Here is a 25,088-nt window from a genome sequence, read left to right as displayed (position 1 = left end):
TAGGGAAAGCAGGTCCCGGTTTTACAGAGGCAATTCTTCCACTGGTAGTTCAAGTGCTGGAAGTCAAACACATTCCACTATCTGTGTGCCAGTTACACGCTGCATTCAAGGCAGCACGTATTTTACAGCTGGTTAATTAGCACTGGGTCACATTTTTCAAACAAATGAGGAAAGGCCCTGAAAAATGCAGTTCAGGGAACATGAAGCTATTCACAAATTATAGGTGAGTTCAGCAAATGGTTTCTGTTGAAACACAGTGGCTCTGTGCATGCTAGGTTAAATCAACCTCTGAGTGTTTCATTACAAATAGTCTGGTGTTTTTCAAAATTCCCTGGATATGGGGGCTCAGGAATTTTATCATTTGTAACTGCAAGCCTACGTATTGTCTGGTTCTGGATGCAAACCTATAGCTATCTGCTCAGTGGCAGGCAAGACTGGAAAAAAAGCTGATGCTGTATGGAGGCTCTGAGGGTACAGGCAGGGTTTGTCTGAGGGCATCTGTTCAATTTGGAAGGCTGGTGGGATTACTTACAGCTTCTTGGCACTGGAAGAAATACTCGGTAAGAACATCTTACACTTTCTTTACTTTCAAACTTTCCTGGTCCAAACCTGGCACCTCTAGTGTGGCAACCATTCAATAACATCCAGGACAGCTTCACAGAGTTGTTAGCAGAGCAACAGTTCTAGCCCACCTGTCCTGCCCTGAGTCCCATTAATCTTCCCTTCAGCCCATGTAACACTACACCACACAGAGCTAGGCCTGAAGATCCAGTTCCATGTGCAAAAGTGCTCCAGTAAGAGGAGAGTTATGCCTTCTATAATTATTGTGGCCGATGAGTCAGATCCCAGATCGCAGACTTGCTGCCACACCTCTGAAATGCACAGCAACCTACACCCCAGCTTGGGGTTCAGCCATTCAGCCCTGCTAACCTAGCAGGCACTAAATGCAGAGAGAACCTACCCCAAAACATTTTGGCCCCAAAAGAATGAGGTTCAGAAAGTTTGTTAAGATAAGGAACTGTTGTTGGTCGTGCTTACCACACAATAATCCCTCCTCTCTGATCAGCCTGCGAGACATGAGGAATGAGTCTCTGTCGTTGCATTTATACCACTGATCAACCACCTGAAGAGAAAACAAGAAGTTTGGGTCTCAGCACGGTTGTATCAGGCTGTCCTGACCCTGTCCTTAGGCATGCTGTGGTGCTGATGACTACAACATCTGGCATCTTTGAGCTGTTTTCCACGCATGTTTGAAAGCAAACGCAATAGTCAAGGGTGTCCTTGGTTCAAAGGGTGTGTCCTTCTCTGCAGGTCCCCAGTGAAGCTTTTCCAGCCAGCACCCTTTCCGTGGAGAGTCAGGGATGTCTACCAGGTCCAGAGTTAGGATATGGAAGAGGAAGTGGTGCTCATGGTGTCCCAGGCTAGGCTATGCTAATGGTCGAGGTTTTACCTGCCAAAGTCAGGTCCAGCTACAAAAAGAGTTTTGGGTTATTACAGGTGTCAGCTCTAAAGCCATGTGCCAACAGCACAGATGTTAACACAACATCTGAAACCAGAATCTGGAGTCTGAGGCTGTGGGGGACCTTTCTATGAACGAGAGGCTACAGGAGCACAGACAGCTTGAGTTAGGTGGCAAATGGTGCACTGAGAAGATGCTTGACAAGAAGCTGTATGGGATTTATAATCTTTGTCTTGCATGGCTTGAATTTTGTCCTCCAGCCCATAAATGGTGCAGGGTTTCTGCTGTGTGCGTGCAGTGCCTAGAACAGTGAAGGCTCATGAAACCCTAGTGTGATGAAGAGCAGCCTCAGAGCTGCCCTCTGCCACCTGATCGTAGTACAAGAGGCACACTGAACATAGAGTCATAGCATAGTTTGGGTTGGAAGGAACCTTAAAGATAACCCAGATCCACCCCCCCTGTGTCCCAGGCTAGGCTATGCTAATGGTCGAGGTTTTACCTGCCAAAGTCAGGTCCAGCTACAAAAAGAGTTTTGGGTTATTACAGGTGTCAGCTCTAAAGCCATGTGCCAACAGCACAGATGTTAACACAACATCTGAAACCAGAATCTGGAGTCTGAGGCTGTGGGGGACCTTTCTATGAACGAGAGGCTACAGGAGCACAGACAGCTTGAGTTAGGTGGCAAATGGTGCACTGAGAAGATGCTTGACAAGAAGCTGTATGGGATTTATAATCTTTGTCTTGCATGGCTTGAATTTTGTCCTCCAGCCCATAAATGGTGCAGGGTTTCTGCTGTGTGCGTGCAGTGCCTAGAACAGTGAAGGCTCATGAAACCCTAGTGTGATGAAGAGCAGCCTCAGAGCTGCCCTCTGCCACCTGATCGTAGTACAAGAGGCACACTGAACATAGAGTCATAGCATAGTTTGGGTTGGAAGGAACCTTAAAGATAACCCAGATCCACCCCCCCTGCCATGGGCAGGGGCACCTCCCACTACACCAAGTTGCTCAGAGCTCCATCCAATCTGGCCTGGAACATGTCCAGGGATGGGGCAGCCACAATTCCTCTGGGCAGCCTGTGCCAGTGTCTGTTCAACATTGGTGAGGCTGAGCTGAGGAGACTGCTACTGTGGCATACTTCTCATTTGCCACTGTGTTTGGGTTCTCCTTGTAGGCCAAATATAACCAAATTGACTCAGAGAGATGCTTTAGTGCTGAGGTCCCAGTCCCCATGCATCAGCATATTCTGTCCTAGCCAGGTACACAAGGAGCTGGGCTGGGCCACAGCAGCTGCCAGAGCTGGCTACCTCTGGACTTGGAAACAGGCTGGAAGCAGAGCCAAAGATCAAACACAGGCCTCTCTTCACACGGGCACTTACTGATCTGTCAAGGACAGTAGGGATGAAGTCATGCCCAATGCCCTCCACCTCGATGGTTGTGGTGTTCGTCCTGTTCATCTCACTGGGCAGAGCGACGATGGAGCCGTCAGGATCTGCACCAATGATCTTTGAGGGAAGGAAGCTTTGTTAAACCACAAGGGGGGGTCAGAAACAGTAAAATGCACAACTCAAAGGAAAAATTACCCACACCCTTATCATCAATGTTTTCCTCTTTGTTAATATTCCTATTGACTGGCAGCATGGAGACCTTCCAGGATAAAAGAGTACTGTTCCCCACTGGCTTTTTAAATAAATCCTAGAAGTGACTGGTGGCTTATAATGTTATCACTGTCAAGGTGTTTATCATCACCTCTTTGGCAGAGCCTGCTACTTCCAAAGTTGAACCCTTGGGATAGTGGGAATGCTTCTTAACGTGCATCAGTACAAAGCCAGCCAGCTAGCTCAAACCTGTGGAAACCTGTGGGTACAGACATCCATTCTGAATTTGTTGTGCTGGCTGACAGTGGCACCTCTCTGGTTGCCTATAGCTTAATGTCTGGGCTGGGATTGCCTCTCTCAGCACTCAGTTTAAGTGGATGGTTACATGGCTCCATGTGCAGCTTCAGGCAGCCAGAGAGGTTATCTCATGCCCAGGACTCCTAGTGGGTGGGTCCACACCATCTCCATTTGCCTCTGCTGGCTCGGAGATCACTCACATGCTGGCTATACCAGAGAGGCAGTAACCATCAAGACTCTGCCTTGAAGCACAAGCTCTGCAGAATGAGCATCTATGACTGGTGTCAGACATAAAGGACAGAGGTTTTTGCAATGGCAGATGAGAAGCACTTGCACAGCCTGTGCCCTTCACGGAGCTGCCAGAGCAGAAACTTCCCAGCAGGCAGGTTGACCAGGAGCAGCAATGCTGTCAGCTGGGCCAGCCATTTCAGCAGGGGACATCTGACTGTGTCCTGCAAAGGGCAGGGCACTGGACAGGGTGGGATTAGTAGTGGGGTTGTGAAGCTTTTGACACATAAGGCACTCAGATGGATCTAGGTCAAGCTGAGCACAACACTAAATTGCTTCCAACAAAAGCCATGCTTGCTATAAAAAAACCCGAATAGGTAAGAGATAAAACTGCTAGGCTAGGGGAGCCAAGGGCTTAGGCTTGCTCAAAAGCACAGGCAGGACAACCCAGGGAGGCCACGATTCCAACATCCAGCCCTGCCTCCCAGCTTACCTTGCACTCTGGGCACTTCTCTTTCAGCTTCCTGGCAATGCCAGTGATGGTGCCTCCTGTGCCAGACCCAATCACCACCATGTGGACCTTGCCTGCAGGTCAGAGAAGAGAGAGGCTTGCAAGGACCCAGCATGGCTTCCAGGACAGCCTCCTCTTTATTCAGGACCCTGTGCAGATTCAGAGCCTGTGTCCCTCAGCTGCTACTAACCCATGTGAGGAAAGGATAGGCAGGGGTCATGCTAGCAGCCAAAGCATGGTCCTGTGGAGAAGCTCAGATGAACTTGCAGCATCAGAGCATAGTTGATCCCACTTCTGTGAAGGGAGCTGAAGGTGACCTCCAGATCTCCCTCCGGTATCCATGGTTTCTGCCTCTTTGGCATCTGTGGGCTTAAGGGGGAGGGAGTATCTCGGCACTCCCAGCCCTTTCAAACCGCGCCACGTGGAAGCCAAGCACGCACGTGAATCAATATATAGGCACATATCAATAACAGGCATACCTTTCCAGCTAGCTTTAGCACTCACAGTGGAGAGATGGCAAAGCTCTGCCCTGGCACCTGTGTTGGTCAGATATAGCCCCACTGACACCAGTGAAATTATACTGATTTAGGGCTGGCAGGAGCAGAATCAGCGTCAGGCCTTCAGAGCCTTATGGTGCAACTACAGCGGGGAAAGGGGACTTATAATTCACTCCTCGCAGCCAGTAGAGCAAATATAAATGTTGTAGTGCAGGGAACACTGGGAGTCTCTTGTTCCTGTTGCTACTTTATGGTTATGATAAATGCGTTCCAGTCACAACCCTTGAGTCCTGTTTACATTCTGCAGTGCTCCCAGTACTGGCAATAAATTTCACTTCTATCTGCACAGATATGGTCTGGAATAATCCTTTATCCTCCCCCAGCCATCACATCAAATGTTATTAGTCTGTGAAGTTTCACTCTATTTTGATTTGCAACTGAGTGTGCTATATCAGATGCAGCCTGGCATGCCCTGATGGACTTTCATTCCTCAGTGAGGCCTCTTGGGCCATCTTGTGCTCTCAATTGACAGTCACAGAGATGCTGTAGCCACTGAGAAATGGGTTCTTCTTCCTTGGGTACAGCCCAATTTGTTAAGGCTCTGGTCTCCTCCCTTAGGATTTTGAAATGAGAGTCTGTGGCAGGGAAGCCTTGCAGGGTCAGGTGGGTCTGGCGTTGATTATGTGAAGTGGCTACACTCACTGTGTGTGTCAGTATTCCCAGGGGTGCCTTCACCTACAGAAGCCCTTTGGGCCTTTTCTAGACACTTGGATCAATAAGTAATCTAGAACAAGTCTCTCAGAGAGGCTGTAGCCCCTTGCACATCCTCAGCATGTAGAAACAACAGCACAAATGGTACCTTCACACTGCTCCAGGATCTCCTCAGCTGTGGTGTCGTAATGAGCCAGGGGGTTGCTTGGGTTCCGGTACTGTTTATTTAAACAGAGAACAGCATGAACTACTGTGTGAAGTGTAGGTCAAATACCAAACTAGCAATAGCTCCTGATGAGCTTTACCCAAGGCATGCAGTTGACACTGCAACCCAGCCAGTCCAGCTCACAGGTACTCTTCCTCATTGTCACTTTGGGACAGGTTGCTAAGGACACTTAGAATTTGTCCACAGTGGAAGATTAAATGTGCCCATGAACAATCCGTCTTTGGTACTTGCTACGTGTTCATTACAGAGTGGTGTGGCTGTCCCATATGCCACATTGCTGGGTGTTGTGGGAGATGGTGGCTTTGTGAAATCTTCCCAGTATTTTAGCTAATGCTTAGATAGAAGCATTTCAGCCTTTTCTGTTGCTTTAAATAGTTGGGAAACACAGCCCCACAATACTCCTAAAAAGCTCAGAAAACATAAAACACCTCCATATTAGGAACTTTTTTCAAGTATCATGCATACATAGATGTATGTATATACATACTTATATAATTTTGGGAGCTGCTTTTTCATTTGAGGGCATTTGTGGGTGGCAGTGCAGCAAGTTAGGTGGCTGGGAACTGCGGGGCAAAGTAGTTGTCCTACCTGTGCAGGGGGATTTACAACAAGGGGTACAAGATTGCAGCACTGAAACATGTGCAGCCCTGCGATCACACCAGTAGATCAGGCTGGTTCTGAAAAGCATATTCAGACATTGAGCTCCCTTTTTCTTAAAAGGAAGGAGCATCCCTGACTTTTCTGCACTACAGGAGTTTCCTATTAGCTATAGGGATGTCTTCCAGCAGCAGGGTCAGACTGGAAGAAGTGCCCTCCTGTACAGGACCCAGTGCTGCAGGAACCACTGGTGCGGATCATCGGTGTTTGCCCTTTACAGCATGAGGCTTATTTCTGAGGCAGAACAGAAACTGCTAGCCAGGCATAAAAAGTGATTTATATGTTTTTTTTAATTATTTTTTCAGGTCAAAGTTAAATCTGAAGCAATTGGAGAAGTCTTTGAAGTATGCAAGAAAACCCAGCCTCACCCACATCCAGGCTTTGGCCCAAGCATTGCTGCTTTGGAAATGTCCCTTATTTTGTTTCTGCCACCCCATGCTTTACAGAGGAGTGATTAAGTTTCAAATGCCATAAAATACTGATGAAACCTGCCTCCGTTGCCAATCTGAACAAAGCCCAAACACAGGCACAGTTGGAGCAGATGCTATAAATCATGATTGGAAAGAGAGTCAGTGGAGGAATGTCATTTACCTGGTCCAGAACGTGAGAGTTTGGGATTTCACTTTTCAGCTTCCAGGCAACACAAATGTTAGACTCTGGGGCATCAAAGCGGGTGCATGGGGTCCTCACAATTTCAACACCCAATGCCTTCAGAAGATCGACCTTTGGGAGGGAAGAGAGTAGGTATAATGCAACTGATCCCACGTAGCACTGGTAATCCGAACCTGCAGGGTCACAGCAGCAGCAGATGCCAGAGGAGCCTTGCATGCAGGAGTCATTTAGCATTTGGAGATACAATGTCTGATTCTCAGTTATGCTATCTCTGACATCCCCCTGGCACCCAGGGCCTCTTGCCTGAAGCTCTGGCACATGGATCCAAGCCTGGCCTGGTGCCCTGTCCTGCTCAGAGCCAGGATGGGGCATGCCAGCGGTTGCGCTGCTCCTTGGTGCCTGGGGAAAGGGCAGAGGGAGCCAAGTCTCATGGGTGCTGTGGTCTGAGATGCTGCATGCAAGCAGGTCTTAAAGCTGTCTTTGCCCCAAGTCCTTTCTCTCCCCTTAGCAAGGACAGAGAAGGAGAAATTATAATTGAGCCCTAGGGTATTAATCTATTGGGAGGTGTGACTGTCAGGGGAGAAAAGAAGTCAAAAGAGAAAGGTGGATGAGTGTCAAGGCACCTGGAGAGGAAGCCCATGGCAGCTGGAGGTGACATCTGATCCAGACTGCTTAAGGTAGATCCAGGTGGAAATGAGGATGGACCTTTGTAGAAGGGCTCAGTTTTGAGCCATGTCAGGGTTCGGGTCTGGCTTCGCTGGCATGAGTCCAGCTGAGCAATTTGTGAGACTTTGGGCTCCCCAAGGGAGAGATTTCTGCCATCTCTGAGACAGCAGTTTCACCTCATCATCTGCTCTTATATGTGTTTCTTGACTCCCACCACCTCAAGAAAGCAGCTCAGACAACCATAAGTGTTTCCAGGCTAAAGAAAACTGTAGAGACACAGGGAGACCAAGTGACTCATCAGATGTCAGAGAAGTTGTGAGGACTGGCAGTCCAGGTACCTGCCTGCCTCCCCTCTGCTCCACCAAGCCCTTGCCCTCACAGACAGCAGATACTACTCCATTTCTTTGCAGACACAGATTGTGTTTGGCCAACGTGTGATCCCGGCTGCACCGCTGACGCTAGATAATCAACCAGGCCATCACACTGTGCTTTTGGTTTTCATCAGAGGGAATCTTCTGAATAACTACAAAGCTATGTCAGTGTGTGCAGAGACTCGTTACCCTTTAAAGGAGAGGACACTCCATTTTTGGAAAGGGAGAGGCAGAGACAGGGGAGGGTGATGTTCTCTGGCTGTGAGGTAATAGCACAGAGCTCTGACCTTTTCCATGCTCATTTTCTCTGGCAGGACGATGATGCAGCGGTAACCTTTCACTGCAGCCACCAGCGCCAGCCCGATCCCTAGGTGGTGGGGAGGAAAGGGAGTTGGTTGGCAGCAGCATTTGGCAAGGCTGTTCCTCTCTCCTGCTGGTTTAGATAACCTATAAATGTTTGTTGATGAGCTACAGGTGAAGGCACCCACAGCCCGCTGGGCTGTGCCGGAGCAGCAGGGCGTTCAGGAGGATGTGCTCAGGTTGAGCTGCAGTGCCCCTTCCAGTGTGGCATAGAGCAAACAGCGAGGCTGGGGAGTGCTTTCCTCTCCTCTCCCAGGCTCAGGCCTCTTTCTCTGCTTTCCAAAATGCAGGGGGAGGTGATATTGTTTCATGAGTGCTTTCCCCTCCCCCTCAAATGCTCTCAGCTGGGGACACGCAAACACAAAGCTGCACATGTCACCCCATAGTAAGCAGGCAGAGGGAAGCTCTGCTCCAATTTCACTGGGGGTGATGGATGGAGCCAGCTGCTCCCCAGCTAGAGGAGGAAGGTGTGGCTGGAGCAGTGTGTCCCTGCAAAAGGGGAGGCTGGAGGGAACATGGTGCTGCCTTGACTACACTGGGCAAACCTGGGGAACAGCCCTGGGACCACACAGGTCCCCTCACTCCCATGTCTCAGGGTTGTATGGGGAAAGGGGGTGGCTGGCTCTGGGGTGCCTGCAGTAAACAGGTTTGGAAAGAGCAAAATTCCTAGAGACAAGCCCCAATCTGCATGGCTAGTGTGGGGAAGGAAGGGAGCACAGCAAAGGGCCTCAGCTCTGTCCATAGTGTATTGACAGCTTCTGCTGTGCCTTCTCTCGGGGAAGTACACTATGTGCACATATGTCCCTGATGTGGTGGGAACACTGGTGCAGGGAGCAGCAAAGGGCCATGGAAATTTGCACCCATGGTCCTGGAAAGGCTGCAAAATAGGGGTGATGCTCCTCTGCTGTGCCCACTCGTCTCATACTCCACCATAATCTAGTGCCTGAAGAGGATGACAGTGTCATGGGAAACCCCCCCCCCCCCAAAACCACAAAAAAACCCCAACAACCAACAGACTATTTATCTTCTAGCCCATCAGGGAAATCCTCTATGGGAACCTCTGAATACTCAAGAGCTTCCCAACCTGAAAACACACAAGGTTGCCCCTGCTTCTCCAACTCCCAAGGCTGTCTGCCTTGCTGCAAGGTGACCTGGCAGCCACATCTGGGCAGGCATGGGACCCTCTCAGCCACAAGGCACTTCAGCACCCCGGGCTGCCTGTAGCAGAGGGGAGGGGAAGGAAAGAGTCAGAGTCGTGGGGCCCCAGACTGACTTTGTAACTGCAAGCGCAAGAACTCCTTGCATCTCTGCCCCTCCTGCGTTCCCTCAGAGGCACCACCCTTCCTGGTATCCCAGTGGAGGGAGCATCCCTGTCCTTCCCACCTGTGTTTCCTGAAGTGGGTTCAATCAGTGTGTCTCCTGGTTTTATAATCCCGGCTCTCTCTGCATCTTCCACCATCCTCAGGCTGATGCGGTCCTTCACGCTGCCCCCCGCACTGAAGTACTCACATTTTGCCACTGGAAATGAAAGATGAGGCTTTGTTAGGGACGAGCTGCAGCTGGGAGCACCAGCTCCCTGCTCCCTCAGGCCTCACTGCACCCATCTGAAGACACCCATTACTCCCCTGTGGTAGGGTCCTTTGCTCAGGGGGTTCCATCTGCTTTGTGCTTATGGGGTGCTGCATCTTTCATGGGATAACCACCACCAGTGCAGCTGCCCATCTTTCCCCCCAGATTTCATCTACCCACAGCACCCTGAAGGCAGCGGGCTGTCTGTCTGCTAAGCCTAGGATGGGTTTAAAATCAACAGAATACCCTGCAGTGATTGCTAGGTGGAGTGCATGGTATGACGTGCTCTTGCCCCTAAGGACCCTGGGGACACTTGCTGCCTTGCCTTAAGGACCCTTCACTGACCAAGGCACTGTCAGGGTTAACAAGATCTCATGGTCCTTCCAGGAGCACAGCAGGGGGGAACTCTAATCCTGAACGGGGCGGGGCATAAAGAAAATAAACAACAGAAATGGCACTTTCAAGCACCAGCCAAAATCATCATTTCATCTCTGAGCTACCAGAAAGCCAAGTAAGAGAGACTTTCCAAAGTATACACAAACTGCAAGACACACTTTGGTTCCTAATCAGGCCCTCTACACTGCCAACACATGGGGCAGGACTCTTCTCACCAAGGTTTTGATGAGCATCTACATCTGAGCTGATTCCAGTGTTGATCTCTGTTTTAAGAACAACAGGGAGAAATGGGAACTTCCAAGGTGCCATTCACCTCATCCTAGCCAAGACAGCTACTTCAAGCTGAAAAGTCAACCTGATACCTGAGCAGGCAGATGGGGAAAACAGAAAAATCTTGTGCTCATCATTGCATTTTATAATGCAAAACTGCCAGAACTTGAGCTACACGGAGATGCCTGGACGCGCAGCCGGGACAAGGGAATCACATCCAGCCGTGACTGCTTCCTTGCTAAGGCAGTGCTCCAGGCTTCCTGCCCGTCCTTGGTAAGAGGCTCCGTGCTGACCAGCAGCTCGGAGAGGGCCGAGCAGCTGCTCTGCCTGCCCCACCAGCCCAGCTACCAGGGCCTGCTCGGCTTCCCTGCTGCGCTTTGCACCAGGTCCTCCCACCGCCGCCGGGCACCTGCCCCAGCAGGGCATCCCCCAAGGGACGGGTGGCTGCAGAGGGGGACCCGAGGAAGGCCACCAAGGTGGTCAGAGAGCTGCAGCACCTCTCCTGTGAGCACAGGCTGGGAGAGCTTTTCAGTGTGGAGAAGAGAAGGCCTTACAGCAGCCTGCCAGTACCTGGAGGGGGCCCACAGGAAGGGAGGGTTTTTTTTACAAGGGCACGTAGTGACAGGGTGAGAGGAAACTGTTTTGAACTGAGAGCAGACTTAGATTGGATATTAGGAAGAAATTCTTTACTGTGAGGGTGATGAGAGACACTGGCACAGGCTGCCCAGAAGAATTGTAGCTGCCCCATCCCTGGGAGTGTTCAAGGCCAGGTTGGATGGGGCTCTGAGCAACCTGGTCTAGTGGGAGGTGTCCCTGCCCATGCAGAGGGGTTGGAACTACATGATCTTGAAAGTCCCTTCCAACCCAAACCATTCTATGATTGATTGTATGACCAAACACTGAGGACCTGTCCTCCTGTATCCGCTGCCTCTGTCCACCATTCCCTGAGGTTTCATTCAAGGAAGTGAAAGGTGATGCAACAAGGAAGCTGCAGGGTAAGGGGCCCAGGGATCCCAGTCCTGAGAAGGGATCTGATCAAAGAGCACAGCACACTCCATGTAGCTGTGTGCCTGCTGGAGGCTAGCTACTGGCTGGACTCCCTGCTGCATAGTTGTTAGTGAGTGTGAGCACCAAGTCTCTCCTTCCTGCCCAGCTATGTGACACTAATGAATCTTACTGCCCCAAGTCATCTGTCTTTCTGCCTAGTTTGGCTGAAATTAATTAATAGGGTTAAAAGTTCCAGGAAAGAAGACTGAAAAGTCTGTATACACAGACACAGCCTAATCGTACCACCCTTATGCCTGGAGGGGATCAGGATAAAACCAATCCTTACATGAGATACCACGAGCACTGCTAACACCCCTCAAGAGAAGGACTTGGCTCCTGCTGGAAAACCTGGCCCCACAGCCAGCACCTTGGCCTGGCTTTTAGCACCAGGGCTTGACATGCATGTCACTCGTATAGCTGGCTGTCTGCAGCCCCCACTTCTCTGCTGGGAGGTAGTGGAGGGTGTTGGCCAACAGCTGGCTTAATATGAGCCAGCAGTGTGCCCAGGTGGACAAGAAGGCCAACAGCATCCTGGCCTGCATCAGGCTTCCTGGGTGGCCAGCAGGAGTAAGGAAGTGACTGTGCCTCTGTGCCCTGCACTGGTGAGGCTGCACCTCAAGGATTGTGTTCAGTTTTGGGCTCCTCACTACAAGAAGGACATTGAGGGGCTGGAGTGAGTCCAGAGAAGGGCACCAAAGTTGGTGAAGGGCCTGGAGCACAAGTCTTAGGAGGAGTGGCTGAGGGAACTGGGGTTGTTTAGTCTGGAGAAAAGGATGCTGAGGGGAGATCTTAGTGCTCCCTACAACTACCTGAAAGGAGGGTGTAGCGAGGTAGGGTTGGTCTTTTCTCTCTAGTAACAAGGAATGAGACATGAGGAAATGGCCTCAAGTTGTGCCAGGGACAGTTTAGATTGAGTACTATGAAAAACTGCTTCACAGAAATGGTTGTCAGGCACTGGAACAGGCTGCCCAGGGAAGGGGTTGAGTCCCCACCCATGGAAGTGTTTAAAAGACATGTAGATGTGGTGCTTAGGGACATAGTTCAGTGATAGACTTGGCAGTGCTGGCTTAACAGTTGGACTTGATGATCTTAAAGGTGTTTTCCAACCAAAGGGTTCTATGATTCTATTTGGGAGGATAGATGCCTCTACTACCATTAGTCCTCTGCTCATTGCAGCTTGAAATCATCCTATTTTGTCTGATAAATGACTGTAGTGTAACCTGCTAACTGGGAGAACCCAACACATACCACACGTGGCCAGCCCTTTCTGTGCTTGCTTTCCACAGAGCCTCATCTGAAGCCCCCCTCCAGCATAGCCCCTCACCTCATGGCACAGAAAAACCTGCTGGAAAGGGGACACTCACAGAGCTCACACTTGAGTCCATAGGACTTCCCAATCTTGTTGACTCGGACCATTGGGGTGTGGCCAATTTTCTTCAGTATGTTGGGCAAGATCTTTGTTTCTTCTGGCCTGAATTAATGCAGGGGGGAAAAAAAAAAAAGTCAAATCAAAGCAACTTTTATGCAACATGAACCAAGATAAAATCTGAGTGAGATTTCAGCAACTTTAGCAAAGCCACCAAAAGACACCCCAGCTCCAAGATAAAAGGTCCTCATTAATGGCAACAGGAGCTATCTATAGTTTTCCATCACTATTACAATGAGTTATTAATCATTTTGCATTAAAAAAATAAGGTAATTAATTTTCAGGGCAGTTCTGAAATACCTTGTTCTGGAAGGCCCTAGGCCAGACCTATAACTCTGTGAAGTGAGAAGAGCTGACAAGCCTTGGGATTTTACATGTGAGTGAGAAAGCCAGAAGGCCATGCACAAAAGGACTCCCTCCTCCTTCCTCTGTCCTACCCAGCACCACCTTTGCTTTTCACATTTTCAGCTACATCTGGGCCAACTGTTGCTTTCCTGGCCAGGACTCCCAGACTTGCAAGGATGGCTCCAAGCCACAGGGGACTGGAGGGGTTTTTTTGGCAAATAATTAAACCAAGCTCTTGTATGAGGGCAATCCAGCCTCCCAGTTTTGCTAGTCTCTGTCAGACTCCAGCAGAAGCCAAGAACCATATCACAGCAAGTGCAACCAGAATGAAAAAGACTTGTTTGCCCAACACACAACCAAACACATCTTGCCATGCAGCCAGGGAACTTGTGCCCTTGAACTTTTTAAAAGATGGAGGGAAAAGATTTGAGTATAGCATTTATTTGGGCCAAAAGTGCACTGCCACTGCTTGGCAGCCAGCACATCTGCCTCTGAGTGAGCTGACAAAGCCCCATTCCCTCACTGTTCAGCTCTTCTTTGCACAGCTCTCGCCTACTATCATCCTCTGAACCTTGAACCCAAGTTATCCATGTCTGCTGTTGCAGCCAGGCAGATGGCTGTCTGCTGACAGAAGGTCCATATGGTGTGGGGACAACATGCTGATTTACCTCAAGACACACACCTTCCCCCAGGTTTTGCAAGCATGATATAAACACTTCTTGCTTCACAAGAGTACAGGAGTAGTGGTTTAGCACAAGTCTTTACTACAAAAAGAAGCCAGCCTCCTCACATCTCAAGCTCAGAAATTAGAGTATTACACACTTGCTCTTAGTACTTCTTTGTGGAAAGTGTTGCCATGCACATTACAATCTCTAATGAGTGCTGGTAAATGTGAGGCAGTAACTCAATAAATGAGCTTCCCCGACAGCTGCAGCCATTTTCCATCTGCTCTAAAAGCCACCAAAAACATCAAGGATTTTGGAGCTGAGCCATGCCACAAGGACACTCCAGCTCTTTCAGGCAGTGTTTAACTAAAGCTTGGCTTTCAAGAGAGTGACCTGCATATTACATCACACTTTTAAATTGCAGGCAATCAGCTTGAGAGAAGAAAGCAAAGCCATTCTTTACCCTCAACCATTAGTTGTGGTAAACAAGATGCTACCATGTCCTTTGAACCCCAGCCAGGTGTGATAGGGCAAGGCTCTGGGGTCTGCAGAGGTGGACCCTGGTGTGGGGATGGGGAAGGAAACCTGTGCTGCCTTGCATACCAGGCAAGCCTTGCTGGGAGGGAGAAGGTGGGAGTCAGAAGCTGGACTGCTCTTCTGCATTGCCAATAGCTACTGGTCCGCAGAAAGAATAGCTTTTCTCTCACTCTGGGGCAAACCTTCCATAGTTCCTAACAAATTCCTGTCCTAATTGCTACCATATTTTACTGCCAAAACAATACAAGCACAGTCAGCTTCCCTCATCAGCTGCAAGAGCTCTATCCACGGGCCTGAAGGCAGCAGATCTGCGGATACAATAATCTATGGCAAATGCCTTTGGTGCTCCTAAAGGATGTGGTGGGGACACTCCTGTCCTGCAGCTGCTGGTATCAGCGCAGAATTGCAGTGGACAAGGACAGTTTTTCTCCAAGATTTCTGCTTTTGCTAGTGGAATAATAATCCATAAGCTGTCCAGGGGAAAAACAGTCCTGATAAGTCAAGTGATTTTTGCTGAGGTTATAGAGGATCAGAATTGGATCAAGGGATATCAGAACTTGCCTATGTCTGTATCTTTGGAAAATGTTAAACAATTAATATTCTTAATTAAAATAACATTATCTTCTCCCTCCCCCCATCCTCTGCTCCTACCCCTAAAACCCAATCAACTTTCACATGGGAATCTCAGAAAGTCCAGATATTTTCACTACATCGGCTGCCATCTGTAGTTTACCCAGAGAAAACAAACAAAACCCCTCAAGGCACTTCAGCAAAGTAAGATAAATTGTGTGCTTGATGATCTTCCCTGCTATACAGTGGGTTGTGTTTCAGTCCCTAACCCAGTGATGCTGCAGGGGCCCCCTCAGCCAGACCTCATCCCCAGGGAGATGCTCAATGCTTAGGAATGGGGCTGCCCCAGTGCCCCCTGGCTGCCCATCTCCTGGCTGGGAGGTGGGACAGGTGTCACACCAGCCCTACCTTGCTGCCCGGTGGCTCCCTGATGTTAATTTGCTAAAAATCAAGAAGGTTATCCTACTTTGCATGACAACTGAGGGGGCAGTGAGGGAGAACAACTACAACAACCACCAAACACACAAAAAAACCCAAAACCACTGTGACTGAAAAGAGCTCATTCTCTCATGGGGGGCTATTTGCAGAGATTGCACTGTTTCAGTGCCTGGATGCATGTTTGCTGGATCAGCTCTGATGCTGTGGAGCCCACTCCTCCTTGGCAGGTCAGCCCAGAAGGCTGTTTTGGGCTTCCACATGCATGTTGCTGTCTATGCTCTGGCTCTGTCCTGCCTGGCATGCTGTACAAAGTACAAAGCTGCCCAGCCAGCTCCCAACTGGCTGGCACCCACACAGAGCAGTGCTGCACATCCCACGGGCTCCAGTTCCTCATATTCCAGAGCCGAATTCATGTTTTACAGCTTTGGCACAGCGAGAACATGTTCACAGCTCCCCTGACATTTATAGGACAGCCTTATCTTTAATACCTTGTCTGCGTCTGGTTTGCTGAGCCACTGAAGCACCTCTCATCTCATCTAGTCTGAGCACTTTGGCAGGCTCACCTCAGCCTGGGAGGAAACCTGCTGCTGGGAGGGCAAGAACCACTCGCAGCGATCACTTCACCTTGCACTGCACTCTCGGGTCACTTATGCAGGCTGGGCAACCTCAGTGTGAGCCATTTCCTACTTATTTAAAAGCCCAGACCCTGGCAATCTGTTCATGTGAAGGTTTCTTAGCCAACAGTGAAGACATTGCTAGTACTCAGAAATCTTACAGACATCCCGAGCATTTGAACAAACAAGGGCAGTCAAATTGCAGCCCTTCGACTGAGGGCTGTTACTGACTGTGCTGTACAATGGGACACACTCAGCAGCTTTGGGGTGTATGTGAACATTACACACAAGCAGAAGAGAGAGACATTGCTGCATCTCCTCAAGTGCCTGGCCATCAGGAGTGTCTTCATTTCTGCTGTGCAACACCAGACCTCACAGAGTCAGCTCTGCAGAAGTGTACAATACCCTGGTTGAAATCTACCTCTAAAATACCTTCATCTTCATTCTTCTAAAGTGAGATGCCTCAAACCAGCAGACACTTTCAGATGTGTGCTAGAAAACACAAAGCTGAGCCTCAAGCCCATCGTGTCTTTCTGCAAGGTAAATGGGAGTGAGAAAGTTCTTCCTGGAGAGGAAGTAGCAGGTGGGTTTTGCCCTCTGGAAAATAAACCATCATTAACATAACATGCTACTGACTTCTGGTCATGACCATGCTGGTGTAACAATAGTATTTCATCTTCTCAAAAACATACCGAGCTGTCTGCACTCTGAAATAACCAACATCAAAGAATTACTTACAAGTGCATACAGGAGTGTGGAGACTTGGTGGCAGGTGTTGCAGCTGTCCATGTGCACTTACTGGGCAAGTTGGGAAGAACCAACGAGCTGTCAGCTTTGCTCTCCTGACTTCCCACACAACTGCCATTCATGAGCAGGCGTGTCTTGGTCAGCTCCTGTAGTGTGAAAATAGAGACACACAGTCACCTGGAATTACAGGCAGGCAGCTGGGTAATAAATTTCTAAGGCAAGAAATGGCATTTGGGTGTGAAGGCCGTTTGGCCAGACTGCATGGGGCATCCCTACTGGAATTTCAAAAATCAAGTCCTACAGATGCATAAAATTGCTCTTTTGGAGTGATATACTAGAACACATCCATGGTAAACCATCATCTGGCCACCAGCTCCAGTAGATCTTCCCGTGCTCTGATGCACATTGAAGCATCCACCTCACCAGGATATTTGGGGCTCTGCATTTAAGTATTTTTCACTCTAGCAGTGAAGAAACTGCAGATAAGTCTACCCAGCAATAATTTGAGAATACTTGTATGGTAGCAACAGGCCTCAGTGGGCCAGAGGACACCTCTGCTCTGGTATCTGATTGTATAAAAAGTGAAAAAAGTAAAATCAAATAGAAACCAAATGTCAGGGAAAGGCAACACAGATGCTCAGGGTTACACAGCAAATTCCACAGCAAAACATCTTAAATAGAGGAAGATTCATCAGACTGAAAATAAGACAGGTGGCTGGGGTGAGAGCAGGCTGAAAATCCTGAGGGATGTGGAAAAGGTGACTGAGAATCACTTGTTTCTCAATGACAAATAAGGCAAAATGAAATTATCAGGAAGAACTATAGGAGCAGAGCAGGTAGAAGTGGAACAAGGAAAGGGTTAAACAAGTTTGCAAAGAGCAAATTCATTAGTGGCTCTTAAAAATACTGGCCCTAATGGCACCTGCCTCTGTGAATGTGTTAGTTTGCTGGGCTAGTTTCTCAGTATTATTGGTGCATATATAGAGAAAAGGAGGAGTTTAGTTTTATAGTTTATTCTGAGCTCCTATGCAATAGCAGGAACAAGGGTTACAAGGAGCTTTGGTGTGACCCTCTACAATTCATCAGCCACCCTTTTGTGCTAAGGAAACCAGCCACGTGGAGAAAAGATGCATTATTTTGATAGCTGGAAGTTTCTTTTCTGGCTTGTTCACAGAATGGATTTGCCCTGATTCAGCCTTTGTTGAATTAAGGGACCTTGCAGCTCAGTAGGGCCATGGTTGGAGACTTTGATTGATGATGAAAGTTGGCATTGACCTGTTTGTTGTACCATAGCCTGCACTATCTTCCCACACTACTGTGGTGGTGCCTTTTGCAATTAGAGCAAACGTAATGCTCTTCTTAACTTGACTGTAGTAGAAATTCTCAAGGGTGTGGTGTTGGACCTTCCTTCTACATTTAATTTCAGATTGAGATCAAAGATGTGATTTTACAATTTGATAGAACTAAACCAGTTGCACAAATAAGTAATAGCTATTTTCTACAGAGGCCTGCCTGCAGAAGGACCAGCCCTGCTGCCATGTAGGGGTGGGGGGAGGGATGTGGGAAATGCACTCTAACTACATGCCCAGGGAGGAAATTCAGGGAGCTGACAAGAGGATGCTGGATCCAACAGGTCTGCAGAGCATCTTCTTCATCCCAGGCCATGAAGTCACTGCTCTGCCCCTCCCCAAGACCTAAGCTGCCTGCAGACCCTGTGGAGCTCAGTCAACTCACCATGGCCAGGCAAGCACCCAGCACACTGTGCCTTGATAATCTAATTAATTTGTGGCTTCACACAGGAGCCCAAGGACAGCCATAATTACCATTTCTTCCATCCTCCTGCTTCACCCACTAGGTGGAAGCTTCTTTGAGGCAGCGTGGTGGGACTACCTGAGGTCGGTGCTGTGCTTTCCCAGTGGTTTCCCCACCAGCCGGGAGGTTGGGGCTGCAGTTCACTCCCTGGGTGTTGTGCTGTCCCTGAAACACAGAAACGCACTCATTACCCAAACCAGAGCAGAGGGCTGAAAAGGCCCCTGGCACGTGGTTGAACTTTTTCTCAGCCAGAGGACTTCAAAGATGGATGTCAATAACCTCACGTCACTGCCCAGCCCTGTGACCAAAGCTTGAAGCAGGACAGCAGGCAGAGGACACTGGGCCACCTCCACATCAGGTGCTGAACCACCTTTCTGGCTCCAGAGACACAGACCCCAGCCCCACAAAGCAGTGAGAAACCATGAGGGTGCCAGGCAAGCACACCAAAACAGCTTGGAGCCAGCAACTGGTCTGACAAAAACTTTCCCAGCAAACTTTGCTTCCCAGCACAATTCCCCATCACTGCCAAACCTGTTGCTTCTTGGGAGGGATTAAAGGGGGAAAAAAAATATGTTCATGTCCTTGCAAGCCAGGATTTGTATTGACCTTGAGTGTATCTCCCCAAGCAAATCCTTATTTACCTAATGAATTAACTGGGAAGGAGCAAAAGTCATTTGTGGGTAAAGAAGAGATAAGCTGCAGTGTACCAGAGGTAGTTATCATGCTTTCACAACTCAGGTCACCAATTACCAACCAAAATGCTGGCAAACTAGCTTTTACAAGTTCCCCCCCACACACACCTTGGTGTTGCCCTTCTCCATTCTGCAGTGGGGTGGAAAGGGAGGGGAAGCAGGGGGCTGAAATTATTAAGGCTGCTTTTGCAGGTTGTTTTCCTTCTTTGCCAGCACGTCTCCCTGCCTTGGTGGGAGCCAGCCCCAAGGAAGGCTGGCAGCAACTGTGGAGCCCCCACAAGCCCCATCTGCACGGCCACACTGCCTGTGCTCCATCTTTCCCCATGGGGCAGCTGCAGGAGTGGCATCAGGCTGTGGAGATCACCAGTGGGGTCTGCAACCCCACTTCAGGGTGGTGAGCCCAGGGCCACTTCAAGTTTCAGCTGAGCAAATGGGGAGCCAACACCCCCTGTCCAACTGTGGGCACAGCCACCTGCCAAGTCCTGGGTGAAGGTGGGCAACCTCCATGGGTGCTCAGGAGATCCCTGACACCCCTTGGGCACTGGCCTGGGAACAGCAGCATCTGAGCACCTCCCACATCACCACCAAGAAGTGCTGCAGGCCCCATCATCTCCCATGCCAGGAGCAGGCACCCCAGCCCTAAAGCCATGCTGAGGTGGCTACTGCAGGAGGACTTCATGGGAGAAAGACCATTACTGGCTTTCCACCTTCTACAATAAGGTGGTGTTCCACCCATTGTGTGCACTTTCCTTAATATTTAACACTAAAAAAATGGGGAAAGAATGGGATTTTCACTTGTTTGGTCACCTAAAGTGGATCCAAACATTTTTGCTAGATGCCCAGAGAACAAAGACACATAACCTGATCCTTGACTAGGTCAACATCTACATTCCTCTCTGCTGAGGAGGAGGTACATTTCTCATGTATCTCCTCAAAGGTTGGCTAACTCCTGGCGTGATGCTCCAGGACCACATGGATGTCCTTCCAGTTATGAATCACTCTAAAATCTCAGCATTGCTATGCACAGGGTCTGGATTCATATTTAAGTTAAGATATAGCTAAAACCCCTGTGGTTCTGAAGGCAACCTTAACATCCCCAGGGAGATGCTCAATGCTTAGGAATGGGGCTGCCCCAGTGCCCCCTGGCTGCCCATCTCCTGGCTGGGAGGTGGGACAGGTGTCACACCAGCCCTACCTTGCTGCCCGGTGGCTCCCTGATGTTAATTTGCTAAAAATCAAGAAGGTTATCCTACTTTGCATGACAACTGAGGGGGCAGTGAGGGAGAACAACTACAACAACCACCAAACACACAAAAAAACCCAAAACCACTGTGACTGAAAAGAGCTCATTCTCTCATGGGGGGCTATTTGCAGAGATTGCACTGTTTCAGTGCCTGGATGCATGTTTGCTGGATCAGCTCTGATGCTGTGGAGCCCACTCCTCCTTGGCAGGTCAGCCCAGAAGGCTGTTTTGGGCTTCCACATGCATGTTGCTGTCTATGCTCTGGCTCTGTCCTGCCTGGCATGCTGTACAAAGTACAAAGCTGCCCAGCCAGCTCCCAACTGGCTGGCACCCACACAGAGCAGTGCTGCACATCCCACGGGCTCCAGTTCCTCATATTCCAGAGCCGAATTCATGTTTTACAGCTTTGGCACAGCGAGAACATGTTCACAGCTCCCCTGACATTTATAGGACAGCCTTATCTTTAATACCTTGTCTGCGTCTGGTTTGCTGAGCCACTGAAGCACCTCTCATCTCATCTAGTCTGAGCACTTTGGCAGGCTCACCTCAGCCTGGGAGGAAACCTGCTGCTGGGAGGGCAAGAACCACTCGCAGCGATCACTTCACCTTGCACTGCACTCTCGGGTCACTTATGCAGGCTGGGCAACCTCAGTGTGAGCCATTTCCTACTTATTTAAAAGCCCAGACCCTGGCAATCTGTTCATGTGAAGGTTTCTTAGCCAACAGTGAAGACATTGCTAGTACTCAGAAATCTTACAGACATCCCGAGCATTTGAACAAACAAGGGCAGTCAAATTGCAGCCCTTCGACTGAGGGCTGTTACTGACTGTGCTGTACAATGGGACACACTCAGCAGCTTTGGGGTGTATGTGAACATTACACACAAGCAGAAGAGAGAGACATTGCTGCATCTCCTCAAGTGCCTGGCCATCAGGAGTGTCTTCATTTCTGCTGTGCAACACCAGACCTCACAGAGTCAGCTCTGCAGAAGTGTACAATACCCTGGTTGAAATCTACCTCTAAAATACCTTCATCTTCATTCTTCTAAAGTGAGATGCCTCAAACCAGCAGACACTTTCAGATGTGTGCTAGAAAACACAAAGCTGAGCCTCAAGCCCATCGTGTCTTTCTGCAAGGTAAATGGGAGTGAGAAAGTTCTTCCTGGAGAGGAAGTAGCAGGTGGGTTTTGCCCTCTGGAAAATAAACCATCATTAACATAACATGCTACTGACTTCTGGTCATGACCATGCTGGTGTAACAATAGTATTTCATCCTCTCAAAAACATACCGAGCTGTCTGCACTCTGAAATAACCAACATCAAAGAATTACTTACAAGTGCATACAGGAGTGTGGAGACTTGGTGGCAGGTGTTGCAGCTGTCCATGTGCACTTACTGGGCAAGTTGGGAAGAACCAACGAGCTGTCAGCTTTGCTCTCCTGACTTCCCACACAACTGCCATTCATGAGCAGGCGTGTCTTGGTCAGCTCCTGTAGTGTGAAAATAGAGACACACAGTCACCTGGAATTACAGGCAGGCAGCTGGGTAATAAATTTCTAAGGCAAGAAATGGCATTTGGGTGTGAAGGCCGTTTGGCCAGACTGCATGGGGCATCCCTACTGGAATTTCAAAAATCAAGTCCTACAGATGCATAAAATTGCTCTTTTGGAGTGATATACTAGAACACATCCATGGTAAACCATCATCTGGCCACCAGCTCCAGTAGATCTTCCCGTGCTCTGATGCACATTGAAGCATCCACCTCACCAGGATATTTGGGGCTCTGCATTTAAGTATTTTTCACTCTAGCAGTGAAGAAACTGCAGATAAGTCTACCCAGCAATAATTTGAGAATACTTGTATGGTAGCAACAGGCCTCAGTGGGCCAGAGGACACCTCTGCTCTGGTATCTGATTGTATAAAAAGTGAAAAAAGTAAAATCAAATAGAAACCAAATGTCAGGGAAAGGCAACACAGATGCTCAGGGTTACACAGCAAATTCCACAGCAAAACATCTTAAATAGAGGAAGATTCATCAGACTGAAAATAAGACAGGTGGCTGGGGTGAGAGCAGGCTGAAAATCCTGAGGGATGTGGAAAAGGTGACTGAGAATCACTTGTTTCTCAATGACAAATAATAAGGCAAAATGAAATTATCAGGAAGAACTATAGGAGCAGAGCAGGTAGAAGTGGAACAAGGAAAGGGTTAAACAAGTTTGCAAAGAGCAAATTCATTAGTGGCTCTTAAAAATACTGGCCCTAATGGCACCTGCCTCTGTGAATGTGTTAGTTTGCTGGGCTAGTTTCTCAGTATTATTGGTGCATATATAGAGAAAAGGAGGAGTTTAGTTTTATAGTTTATTCTGAGCTCCTATGCAATAGCAGGAACAAGGGTTACAAGGAGCTTTGGTGTGACCCTCTACAATTCATCAGCCACCCTTTTGTGCTAAGGAAACCAGCCACGTGGAGAAAAGATGCATTATTTTGATAGCTGGAAGTTTCTTTTCTGGCTTGTTCACAGAATGGATTTGCCCTGATTCAGCCTTTGTTGAATTAAGGGACCTTGCAGCTCAGTAGGGCCATGGTTGGAGACTTTGATTGATGATGAAAGTTGGCATTGACCTGTTTGTTGTACCATAGCCTGCACTATCTTCCCACACTACTGTGGTGGTGCCTTTTGCAATTAGAGCAAACGTAATGCTCTTCTTAACTTGACTGTAGTAGAAATTCTCAAGGGTGTGGTGTTGGACCTTCCTTCTACATTTAATTTCAGATTGAGATCAAAGATGTGATTTTACAATTTGATAGAACTAAACCAGTTGCACAAATAAGTAATAGCTATTTTCTACAGAGGCCTGCCTGCAGAAGGACCAGCCCTGCTGCCATGTAGGGGTGGGGGGAGGGATGTGGGAAATGCACTCTAACTACATGCCCAGGGAGGAAATTCAGGGAGCTGACAAGAGGATGCTGGATCCAACAGGTCTGCAGAGCATCTTCTTCATCCCAGGCCATGAAGTCACTGCTCTGCCCCTCCCCAAGACCTAAGCTGCCTGCAGACCCTGTGGAGCTCAGTCAACTCACCATGGCCAGGCAAGCACCCAGCACACTGTGCCTTGATAATCTAATTAATTTGTGGCTTCACACAGGAGCCCAAGGACAGCCATAATTACCATTTCTTCCATCCTCCTGCTTCACCCACTAGGTGGAAGCTTCTTTGAGGCAGCGTGGTGGGACTACCTGAGGTCGGTGCTGTGCTTTCCCAGTGGTTTCCCCACCAGCCGGGAGGTTGGGGCTGCAGTTCACTCCCTGGGTGTTGTGCTGTCCCTGAAACACAGAAACGCACTCATTACCCAAACCAGAGCAGAGGGCTGAAAAGGCCCCTGGCACGTGGTTGAACTTTTTCTCAGCCAGAGGACTTCAAAGATGGATGTCAATAACCTCACGTCACTGCCCAGCCCTGTGACCAAAGCTTGAAGCAGGACAGCAGGCAGAGGACACTGGGCCACCTCCACATCAGGTGCTGAACCACCTTTCTGGCTCCAGAGACACAGACCCCAGCCCCACAAAGCAGTGAGAAACCATGAGGGTGCCAGGCAAGCACACCAAAACAGCTTGGAGCCAGCAACTGGTCTGACAAAAACTTTCCCAGCAAACTTTGCTTCCCAGCACAATTCCCCGTCACTGCCAAACCTGTTGCTTCTTGGGAGGGATTAAAGGGGGAAAAAAAATACGTTCATGTCCTTGCAAGCCAGGATTTGTATTGACCTTGAGTGTATCTCCCCAAGCAAATCCTTATTTACCTAATGAATTAACTGGGAAGGAGCAAAAGTCATTTGTGGGTAAAGAAGAGATAAGCTGCAGTGTACCAGAGGTAGTTATCATGCTTTCACAACTCAGGTCACCAATTACCAACCAAAATGCTGGCAAACTAGCTTTTACAAGTTCCCCCCCACACACACCTTGGTGTTGCCCTTCTCCATTCTGCAGTGGGGTGGAAAGGGAGGGGAAGCAGGGGGCTGAAACTATTAAGGCTGCTTTTGCAGGTTGTTTTCCTTCTTTGCCAGCACGTCTCCCTGCCTTGGTGGGAGCCAGCCCCAAGGAAGGCTGGCAGCAACTGTGGAGCCCCCACAAGCCCCATCTGCACGGCCACACTGCCTGTGCTCCATCTTTCCCCATGGGGCAGCTGCAGGAGTGGCATCAGGCTGTGGAGATCACCAGTGGGGTCTGCAACCCCACTTCAGGGTGGTGAGCCCAGGGCCACTTCAAGTTTCAGCTGAGCAAATGGGGAGCCAACACCCCCTGTCCAACTGTGGGCACAGCCACCTGCCAAGTCCTGGGTGAAGGTGGGCAACCTCCATGGGTGCTCAGGAGATCCCTGACACCCCTTGGGCACTGGCCTGGGAACAGCAGCATCTGAGCACCTCCCACATCACCACCAAGAAGTGCTGCAGGCCCCATCATCTCCCATGCCAGGAGCAGGCACCCCAGCCCTAAAGCCATGCTGAGGTGGCTACTGCAGGAGGACTTC

At 49.2% G+C, this 25,088-nt stretch overlaps 1 protein-coding gene across 1 annotated transcript in view; it reads right to left on the bottom strand.

Moving 5' to 3' along the window:
• The window catches only part of LOC104389232 (cystathionine beta-synthase-like), a 30,778-nt gene extending 13,842 nt beyond the window's left edge, over positions 1-16,936 (bottom strand). Inside the window, exons 1-9 of the mRNA XM_009998194.1 lie at positions 16,806-16,936; positions 12,837-12,943; positions 9,574-9,708; positions 8,118-8,197; positions 6,773-6,904; positions 5,447-5,516; positions 4,073-4,164; positions 2,836-2,961; positions 1,039-1,123 (exon numbers count right to left, since the gene is read on the bottom strand). Coding sequence (XP_009996496.1) covers positions 1,039-1,123; positions 2,836-2,961; positions 4,073-4,164; positions 5,447-5,516; positions 6,773-6,904; positions 8,118-8,197; positions 9,574-9,708; positions 12,837-12,943; positions 16,806-16,936 — 958 coding nt within the window. The remainder of the gene's footprint in view (positions 1-1,038; positions 1,124-2,835; positions 2,962-4,072; positions 4,165-5,446; positions 5,517-6,772; positions 6,905-8,117; positions 8,198-9,573; positions 9,709-12,836; positions 12,944-16,805) is intronic.
• Between the last annotated feature and the right edge of the window lie 8,152 nt (positions 16,937-25,088).

The sequence above is a fragment of the Chaetura pelagica genome, unplaced genomic scaffold, assembly GCF_000747805.2.
Source record: "Chaetura pelagica isolate M959 unplaced genomic scaffold, ChaPel_1.0 scaffold360, whole genome shotgun sequence".
Classification (NCBI taxonomy): domain Eukaryota; kingdom Metazoa; phylum Chordata; class Aves; order Apodiformes; family Apodidae; genus Chaetura; species Chaetura pelagica.
The sequence above is the reverse complement of the archived record's forward strand: the minus strand, read 5'-3'. Positions and strand labels throughout refer to the sequence as shown.